The 10822-nt window shown below is 39.6% G+C and overlaps 1 protein-coding gene across 3 annotated transcripts; it reads right to left on the bottom strand.

Moving 5' to 3' along the window:
- Positions 1-37: 37 nt before the first annotated feature.
- On the bottom strand, positions 38-10816 carry traf6 (TNF receptor-associated factor 6). 3 transcript variants are annotated; one of them, XM_072380000.1, is made up of 8 exons: positions 10757-10816; positions 8333-8658; positions 7933-8083; positions 7093-7251; positions 6938-7009; positions 6568-6645; positions 4219-4542; positions 38-3109 (listed from the first exon to the last, which is right to left on the bottom strand). In XM_072380000.1, the coding sequence occupies exons 2-8, from the start codon at positions 8656-8658 to the stop codon at positions 2504-2506; spliced, it is 1716 nt and encodes a 571-aa protein (XP_072236101.1). In that variant the 5' UTR covers positions 10757-10816; the 3' UTR covers positions 38-2503. The 3 variants fall into 3 exon arrangements, with proteins under 3 accessions (XP_072236101.1, XP_072236102.1, XP_072236103.1); XM_072380001.1 differs by having other exon boundaries at positions 10763-10816; XM_072380002.1 differs by lacking the exon at positions 10757-10816 and adding an exon at positions 10651-10725.
- Between the last annotated feature and the right edge of the window lie 6 nt (positions 10817-10822).

Here is a 10822-nt window from a genome sequence, read left to right as displayed (position 1 = left end):
AAAATGACAGAGGATTGGACTCAAGCTTGGACTCAAGTTTAAATTAACCAAATAATATGGTATATTTTTATTTCAGCAGGATGCTTCGATGCAGCAAATGGTAGAAAGTGTTCCAATGTGCCCCTAGCATAAAATGTGAGTTCCTTCAGTACAAGACATAAACGTTCTACAACAGTGGCACGATGCGAGAGGGCATCAAGAACATTTGAATTTGTAATGAATCCCATGTTTAGGAGTCAAACAATATAAGCACTGATACAATAAACTTTGATTAGATAATTCAAATTACACTAAACAACATAATTCAATGTCACAGATGGAAAACATAACGGAGAGTAAAACACACTTACATCACATAGGCTTAACAAAGAAGCATCTTGTTTTAAAAGTGAGAACATTAAGCTAATGCAACTGTCTCTATGCTTAAAATATTTGTCTAGATCACATTAGCCAGGAACTTGTGTGAAACACATCATATGGTAACATTTGCAAGATGAACTTTTTGTAAACAGAAGGAAAACAATATTGGTGATGACCTTGAATCTGTAAATAGAATATCTTCCAGAAAAGCACGAAACACAGCTGAGTTTTTGTTATTCTGTTCCTAATAATGGCTTTTTATGAGGCATGCTGTGGAGTTGTGGTGTGAACAGCTGTGTCTACGATCATAATGTATATTAAGTGAAAGCATTTCCTTTTTGAAAAACAAGACTTTTGAATATCTTAAACTGCTCCCAGAAAAGGTCATCCTCTTCATCCGGCAGGGTCCTGTCTGCTCAACAATGTTATCTCTAAAAGTCCAGTGTAATGCAGTGAAACCAATGATCATTTACTTGGATGGACATTTTTTTTATTTTTTTTCTAAGACCTCATCTTCTCCAGCCTCTTACCGAGTCTTCTTCTCTTCTTCTCTACTCTAACGTACCACCTTATTATTTCCAGTGAATGTTGCTCATCTAAAAAATGTCTTCAGGCTTCAATGTGTTCATGTCATTGCATTTTTTTCTTCCTTTTAAGGTTACACTTATCCATCGTTGTCCAGTGATTGCTCTTTTAAAGTTTGACACGGAATGTCATTTCACCAAATGCGGGTACAATAAAAAAGTTCTGACACAACCCAGCTCTGTTTCTGGGGGCTTGCCAGTTTACCCTTTATGACTTATTTGCACTTGTTACACAATGATGTGGATCTCTGTATGTGGGATGAGGAAATACAAAGGAACCTGCTTAATAAAACATTGCTAAATGGTTTAATTTGAGGTGGCACTTTAAATTTTCATCTGGTCTCTCACAACCACAAGGGAGCAAAGTCTTAAGAGTGAAATTTGGTCTTCAGGCTGACAATATTCAGCCAATCAAACACAGGACTTTTAAACTAGTTGAACATACTAGATCAGATTGAGCAAGTAAATGTGATCTAAAATGAACTAAAAGCACTGTATAGTATATAGTAGGAGTGTGAAAATTAACAAATATCAATCAGACATGATTTTAACATTTAAAAAGGTATCACTAAATTTGTATGAGGACTCCTGGATCAAAGTAAATGTCCCATAAATCAGTGTATGGCATAACCCCACTGTTAAAAGTTGGTTGATTGTAGATCTTGCATTAGGCGAGTCAAGGCCAGATTTTCACATCAACGCAAACTAAAATGATAGAGTGTGTCCACCATAATTACAGTGGGACACACTGGTGGTGCGACATTGTTTAAGTAGTGGCCCACACACTGGATGACCTGCTCAGATCTAGCAGCAAAAGCAGAGAAACCTTCGGTTGTACAAATCATTTGAATTTTATAATGTGTAATATTGGACAAAAGTCTGTAGAGCATTAGTTCAGTACAGCGGTAGCACGACAAATCTGAACTCACTTGGTGAGATGTCAGTCCTACGATGCTAATGCACGAGCACAAGCAAAAATCCCTACAAGGCAAAGACACAGACGTTGAAGACTTTTTCCACCACAATCTAGCCACAACTCTGCAAGGTTGAGGGCAATTGCAGCACCTATAGCCTGATTTAATGCTAAAGATTCATTATTTTACAGCCTGGTTGAGTGATGGATTTTAAGACAAAATACATAGATTAGTGCCGAGGTACAAGATAAAAACTAGACAGCATTTCATAAATATGTGCCAAACTTGAAGAACAAAGTTAAGACCTATATCAGACTGCATCTCCGTGCACCAAATGAAATCTGTATAAAAATCTTTTGTCACTGAATTCCAAAGTATGCACCTATTTAAGCATGTGGTTACACCTCACGAGGGGAGAGATGTACAACCTAGAATAGAACTATTAAAAAAAGAGAAAAAAAAAAAACTAAATAAGGACATTTACTTTGGAAAACCAAATAAATACTTACTCTGCACTTTATGTAAAACTTCCCTCCTCCTAACATCAGTGTCTAATCAGTGAAAATGAGCTGAGCAATACTGAAACACAGGAAGCTGCGCTATACACATCAGCACAAAGACAATCCCACAGAAATGAGTTTGACATTAGTCCCTTGAAATTGTTGCTTCGGGTCCTCTCGGTTGTACTGCGGGTCCCTCCCGGCCGAGCATACTGTCAAAACGTGGTGTCACCTCACAGCGGATAAGAAGAGTGTCATCTTTAACAAAAGCTCTCTGACTCAGCTGAGACAAGTGCATAAAGGTGACATAGCCAAATCCTTTGGGGTTGCGCTGAATAACAGGCTTCTGGAAGGCTTGCAGGTCTGGCTTCGTCTCCATGACCTCAACGTGATGCTGACTCTCAGGTCCTTGGTCTAGTATGGCAAGCCGGATGATCCCTTGAAATGGCCACGTCAGCTGCCCGTCATAGGCTCCTTGCATGGTGTGAACAAAAAGGGAGATGTAGCTGGAGCAGCGTGGGGCGTTCGGGGTCTGCAGGTGTAAACGCAGACACAGCTTGTAGCCTGGACGGCCTGTGTAGAAGCCGGGGCTGTGCTCAACCACTGGCATACCTGCTTCTTGGTTCCGCAAGTGGGCAGAGAAACCTCTGAGGCGCCAGATGAAGATACCTTGGCACTGTTGGGCCTCTAGCTCCTTCACTGTCTCCTCCAGCATTGACACCCTACGTCTGAGCTCTGCAAGTTGGCCTGCCTGTGAAAGAAAAGGAATTTCGTCATTCTCACTCGTCTGTGAGGGTCCACCTGGTCCCTCTGCATCCGACTGCCGGCAGTCCAAATATTTGTAACTATTTGGACTACGCATCTGCATGTCTATGTCTAAGTCTATGGAGGAAAGCTCTGGCACAGATGGCCAAAAAGGTAGTATGTATAGGGCCACATACAGCACGTCTGTTGAGTCCCAATCGGCTTATGTAAGCAAACACAGAAACCTCGTACTCAGCCTTAGAGACACCATATAAATGTAGAAACTCCACTCCACTTTGGAGACACTGTGGATGAACTTCATAACTACGACTAAATGAATCTACTTTTCTGCTTTCAAATGTCATTGTACAGTAAATCATGTGAAAACATCAGGAGGTAGCGAAAGGAGAACTAATTCAAGATTCTAATCATCGTGACAGAGGAGGGTGAGCATAACTCTGCATGGACTGCCAAGTACCTGTGTGCAGTCAGTACCCAACTCTGCACGATCTGTTTATTTTCCAAAATGAATATTATTCAGAGCCTCCAGGCCACTACAGTCACACACATTTGAAAAGAACAGAATGAGTAAGCAGCAGGTGATCTTGTATAAACAAAGACGAATGATTGTATTTCAGACAGGAATGACTCACTAACTTGAGATAGAAAGAAAGCAATGTCCTGCATGTATATCTCTTGGAAGGGCCCAGTGTTTGAGGGGAAAATACAAGTAAAGCAGATTTACAGGGACAGATGCACTGATGCAAATTAAGGGCATCTGCCTCGATCATTGGACAGGACAGGATCTACTAATTGGCCTGCAGAAGAGTCTGAAATAACACTTTAATTAAGTACAGTGCATTACAATGCAAATTAACACTATTTATCAAATTCAGGTGCACTATATTGTTGAAAAAAAAGAATTAGACTTAGAGACATAACACTGCAGTTCAGTGGTGTTGCGCTGATATGTTAATCTGTTAACTTATGTCAACATAAAAAGCAATAAACTCATATTTCATCCATCCTAAATGTATTCATGATAAATGTTTTGATTGTAAGTAGACAATTTACAGAGATAACAAACAGTTTTTTAACAGAATGGAATACACTCACTTGTGTCTCTTTTAAGATGATGAGCTCACGCAGCTGGTGATCCTGTCTCACCAGTCGTCCATCCATCTCTCTGAGCCTCTGCATCTCCTCACTCGGCTGACTTGAAGCAGTGTTGCTGCAGCTGTTCACTGCTCCTCTGGGCCCACTACAGGTTGGCAATGATGCTGCAGCTCCTTGATCATCAGAGGAAATGGAGGGTCCTAGCGTTCGCAGAGGTTTGGGTGTGGTACCGTTGAGGCTTAGGCCCCGCAAAAACTCAGCCATGTAGCGCATATGCATCTGTGTGAACTCCTGCATGTGCTGAGCCAGATTGTGGCGCTGCATCTGCAAAGCCAAAACAGTTTTGGCATGTGAAGTCTGGTCTGTGAGGCTGACAGCAACAGTAGTTGTGTAACAAAGAAAATTGTTCAGAAATGTTCTTTTGGCCCTGTTTAGAGCTGGTGCTAACATGTACCATGGGTGATCTGACCATAAGAGGACACTGTGGACAATGTTAAGCACAGGTGCAAACATGCAAACCAGACTTAGACTGAAAGAATACTTAAAAGATTAGGTAAAGCCATTCTGCAAGGAAAATATCGATATGTGGATTACCAGGAGGGCTTTGAAGGAGAGTTGCTTGTAATTTCTGTTTTGATTGTTGTTAACATTCATCGTACCTGTAAAGGTTACCGTACCGTAAAAGGCTTTGCATCAATCATATTCTAAGGATCTTAGCTTTCCAATGGTACCTGAAACCACTTATACACAGCATGCACACACAACAAAGTTGTATAGAAAACAGCTGACAGTTCAAATTTAAAGGATAAAAAGCATCAATGTTTTTCTAAGCAGAGGCGCACAGATAATTCATTTCATGCTACCTCTCATCTTTTACATAAATAAGCTATTTGAAAAGTGTGTTTACACTATAAATGGGACTAAGGCAAAACTAATGATATAAAGCCCCCGACAAAAATGATGTAACCACAACACTTGGAGGATGTTCATTCAGTTTTTTTTAAATTTTGTTATAAAACAAATTATGGAATCACCTTGTAATTTGCATTTCTTAAACATTTAAAAGTCTAAATACGCAAATGAATCTGCAGTTAAAAGTGAGTGCTTAGAGAGCTAAAGGAACCGTTGCACCTGGGTGACTGACAGAGAACATGGCTTCAACCAGAGAGGCAACACACGTGTTGCACCTTACAGAAAGAAAAAGATGTCTTTGTTTACCCGCCGTTGTTCCTCGTCATAATTCACACTTGCCAAACAGACGGAGATCAGCCCCACATCGCTGTGTCCTTTCAAATATCAAGCTGGCGTCTTGGAATCAGCTGAGTGACAACAACACCATCAGTTAAGAGTGGCGAGTTCCATGATGCCAGCTTGACGTGTGCAAGCGCACACGAGGTGGGATCGTGTTATTACCTCCATTTCACATGTTACACAAAGCGCAATGAGGCGCATCAGTCCCGGCTTGAAAAGGCATGTGTGAATGAGGCTTGTGCAAAGAATTATAAGAGGGTACAGAGTTGAATTCAACTCTGAGTGTGGGAAAAGATGTTGGTTGTTGTACATCAGCTGTGTCAGAAAACTATATGTCTGAAAATGGGAAATACACAACAGCATGAAAAACAAATGGACAGATACAGGAGTCAGTGGTTGTGACCAAACAGTAAGACACTGGCTGAAGAAAGACGTAAACAATGTCTCATCCCTAAACAAAAGAAAACAACTTTACAGTGGACTAAAGAGAAGCAGTCATTGTGATGAATCTCCAGAACTTTTGTTTCGTGCAGGTCCACTGAAAAATTGAAAGGACCAGGGGAGATGGCAGTCATTACCTCTACAGTAAACACTCAAACACTTTTGTAAACTTTTCTCATTTGTCACAATGAAAATGCAAATGACCAAATAGCAAAGAGCGTTCAAACGTTTCTTGAGGAAAGACACATCAACTCAATGACATGGCCAACTAACAGCGTGGATCTCAATCCGACTGAAAGTTCGTGGTGGAAATTAGAGGAAAAAAAAGGTCCATGACAAGGCTTCGTCCCACAAATGCTGATCTGACAACTTTTTTTGGTTCAGAGATCGTTGGAGGTCCTGTTTATTGCTCAGCGGACTGTGCCATGTTGGCGTCGTGTTTATTTGCATAAAGAATGGGAAACTGAGATCTGACCATAAGGGATTGCTCAGGATGAGTGTTGGAATGCATTGTAACACCAGGTGTAACACGCATACCTAAGAGTGGTCCAGTTGCGAAAGGATTACCCAAAATGCATGCTGGCACCAACCTGCGAACAGGTTCTTTTCCGGTGTATTAGAAATGTAAGGAAAGAAACTTTAAATGTGATCACCTACCATTTCCTTACATCCAAAGATGCTGAAGTTACAGGCAATGGGTGCTTTCGGACAATCTGTGTCACAATGAGATTCCAACTGGAAAAAAAAAAAGAACAAAACAAAACACATTAACAACTTTTTACTCAAAGCGGGTTTTGAACAAAAGCATTTCAAAATATCAGTTATTACTGTATACACTGGAAGAAAAAATGCAATGAGGGAGCCCGTTTCAAACAGAAAACTATCAAAATACCAGTCAACCATAGTATGTGCTGTGACTGGGTGTGGAAAGGTTCCCCTTTGTTTCAACAAAAGAGAAGTTGCTGTTGAGAAGTAAATAGTTCCTAAACATTTTATAAAACAGAGGTGTTCATCATGGCAGACTCACCTGATCTCTGATGAGCTCCATCTCACAGTACTGGCACTTCACATTGGCAAAAAGACACTGTTGCTCATGAAGCTAGAGGAGCAACAAAAACAAGATTACAAGGAGGCTAAACCTCATATACACGATTCAGTAACATATAAGTAAGACAGCAATACCTCTCTCTCCTCATAAGCAAAACAAGTGACACAGTCTGGACATGACATCGGTCTTCTCTGGCACTCAAGAGTTATGTGCTCCTCCAGGCAGCTCTTTCTCACAGCCTGCTGGCACTGTGGGCAAGGCACAGTAGCAAACTGACACTGTGCCAGATGATTCTGGAAGCAAAACAACATATTGATGGAAGGAAGTTAATCACATGCCTGTGAAGGAAAGCAGTAGTTGATATAACCCACACCTATTTCCCAAACTGGCGAAAGATGCTGTTCTTGATACCTGATCCAGTCATTGACTAGTCATTCTTTATTACTGACTTTAAAGAACTTAGATTTTGAGATGCTAGAATAATTGATGACCAGCAATGTCTCAAGCTTGTGAAAGATAACAGAATAACAGCATGGTAGCATGTTTAAAGTGTAACTTCATGAAAAAAAACTCCCTGTTGGCTGTTGATCAGGAGCCAACAGTGTGGTCAAATGCTGGAACAACAAGGATGTGGGACCACTAGGTTGTTCACAGAAGAGGAGGGAAGGTTTTCAGCTGTTGCTCGATTGAATTTAAAATAATCCTAACAGGAATTATTTTTTTAGTAGGTTTTTACACACACTTTGAAATCTCAAGAGTGGAACTTGCTGAAGACTTTGTCTCTTTTTCACAAGTTTCACAATAATATCAGGAAAGAAAGCATAAATTAACACAAGTGACATTAAGTCAGCAATAATTCATGGCCTGTTCGGTATGATAAACACATTTCTGTAACAAAACAGTCAGTATATAAATGACATTTTCCTTTAGATCTTGCAACTCAGCATAATTTCATAGCACTGAAAAATCTGAACCTCTAAACGTCGGAGTTCCATTTTCTCAGCGCAGCCAGAGTTTGGACAGCGAACAGTTAGCGACAGAATCTCCCTTTTGGCAAAGTTATCAGGAAACAGTTGGTCCTCTGACAGCATTTCATTGTCCACAGGGCACCGCTGTCCTGTATCCCTGTTTCATAAGAGGAAGAACAGTGATTATTTAGGCTGAGCGTTGCGATTATTGTTTCCACGTGAGGACTTTATAATGCAGCAGGAAAATGACTGAAATGTTGCCACATAACTCTGTTAATTACTGATTGCTCTATTATTAATAAAATATAAATCCTTCAAGAATACATTACACACCTGATCATAACAAATGCATTTTAAGCTTGTGTTAGTGTTTCAGTTTTATCAGAAGCGCAGCACAATAACGCACCGAATGGACTTTTCAATGCAGCTCTTGCAGAAACGGTGACCACAGCGGGTTTGAACGGCATTCCTTAAGGCCATGAGGCAGATAGGGCACTCGTATTTACTCTCCAGCGGTGGATCAAACTCTACGTCATAGCCTTGAAGGGGGGCAGCAGCCTGAAGACTACTGGAGGAGTTACTGTTGAAAGGGCCAGGACCCTCTGATGGGCTAAGAAGAGATTCCCGTTCTATTTCCAGCATCATCAAGGCACAACCAGATGGCTCTCCACCAACAGCTCCTTCATAGCTGTCCTCCTCCAAACTCCCCTTATTGCTTTCAAAGCTCGCCATCTGTAGGGAGAAGCAACCAGTGGCAGAAAGCGACAAATTGCTCAATAGTTTTTCAATAAGCCTCAGTAATTTTTTCTCTTCAGTGTTATGAATAAGCACTTCAGCACACACACCAAGAAATCAAAATGAGGAATGGTCCCAAAAACGTAAATATACTTTGTGGCTCTAGCTGTACACTAATGGGATATAAACATTGAGCCTTGAAAATTGGTACATTTTTGTACTTTCTGTGCAGTACTTTGGAAAGGCCTATTCTGCATCCCTACTGGAAAAATAACACCCTTATGTTCTGGTACAGAAATGGAACCAGTGGTAAAAGTCATCAAATTTTCAGTCAATTTAGTATTACCACTGAACCTAACATGCATGTTTTGTTTTGAAATGTGAGAGGAAGCTTAATAACCCAAAGAGACATGGAGAACAAGCAAACTCCAGAGAGAAAAGCCACAGATTAGATTCAAACCAGTAACTTTTTTTGCTACAAAGTAATTGTTCTACCAACATCTATTCATAAAGAGTTTAGCCTATATATTTGGCTTTATCTCAAGTGATACCTGATCCAGGTATCACTTGAGTACAGTTATGTTCACTTAGATGTCAGTGATGATTTTGTGACGTCAAAATTAAGCCAGTGTTCACATTATTTACCTAAAGCATTGGTGTACCTAACAGTAAACTCCTCTGTGTACAGAGAGAACTGTCCTTTTGGGACAGAAATGAAATGCGTATTTCTCTGCGAGCAGGACAAGAGGAATCAGCAGGGTCTTTCATTTTCATTACTGCTGAAATTTGTGATCTGACATAATTGTGTTGTCCTCAGCATCAGAACTTTGTGTCGTGTGGTATTTCAACATAAAACTCCAACAAATTGCAAGAAAAATTGGCATCAATGATAATAATATTTTAGAAGATAAACCACAAGCCAGAGTCTGATATTTTTCTTTATCCCACTGGGCTAAAGTCAGAAAAAAGATTCTACTTGTTTCATCTTATTTTAGTCGTTGTTTAACTTCCCCCTGTCAAATAACCATCTCTTCAACTTCCTCCATAACCTTAAAGAGGCAAAAAAGCAAAGCACTCACATGTGATAGCTAATTTGTTGAGAATATAAATACTATACTTGTTTTCAGATTGCATCTAGCAATATTTTCCTCAGTGATTAACAAGTCAGTTCATTTTTCACATAACTATTTCATCACATATAAAGTCTTGAGAGTATCATGATAAATTATTATATGTAAAACTTCCTGAGCTAAAAGTAATGACTTCACAAGGCATACTTTCTTAATTCAAAGATACAAAATAAAATATATCAAGATTTCTACTTAACTTCACGAATAAATACAAAAAAATATTTTCAAATGAGAGACAGGAAAATGGAATGTGTGAGATTTTTGTTTTAATAGGGACTTAAATTCCTCATGGGTAGCCAAAGGTGTGGCAGTCAATTTGCTTTAATCAATTTCGCCTCAACGATGCTTGTTCTTTTGAGGTTTCCGTTTTGTTTTTGTTATGGGTTCGTCAAAGTTGATTCCTACTAACTAATAAATGAATGGTAAGTCTTGAGCTAGAACTTCGTCAAAAGTAAGAACGATTACAACAACAGTCAATAATAACATAACATGCATCACAAATTAGATTTATCAGCTTCATCCAACCAGTTACATATCATATCTAATAACGGTATAACCCATTCTCTAAGGGAATCGTTTCCTACAAACAAGGCTGTGAACTCCTCCTTAAAGCTAACGTTACACGAACGTTAGAAGCAACTAACTTTTAAACCTTTAGTTTATTAGTTAATCTGTCAGCTAACACTGAGATGGAAATCATTTCTCGCAATTCATAGTTATATTAAGGTACAACTGGCCCATTCTTGGCACACAGAAATGTTAGCAATAGTGTCACTTGATGACAGTCATGCCCTCAATGCGGAACTGCAACTTCGAACCGAACTGCACTAAAAAGCAACCAAAATGAAACAATACTAACCAAAGCATCAGGTAGCACACACACGTTCCCACACTCCGGAGAAACATTAACGCTACGAATATATTTGTGTCTGTGAATGTCTAAAATATTCCCAGAATATAACCACCTTTACCTTCAAAAACGTCTCGAACTTTTCGTTTCAGATTTCCTGTTTTTTTTTTATTTTCCAAAC

The sequence above is a fragment of the Leuresthes tenuis genome, unplaced genomic scaffold (genome assembly GCF_036924035.1).
Source record: "Leuresthes tenuis unplaced genomic scaffold, fLeuTen1.0.hap1 SCAF_2, whole genome shotgun sequence".
NCBI classification, from domain to species: Eukaryota; Metazoa; Chordata; class Actinopteri; order Atheriniformes; family Atherinopsidae; genus Leuresthes; species Leuresthes tenuis.
Note: the sequence above shows the minus strand (reverse complement) of the source record. Positions and strands in the feature narration are given on the sequence as shown.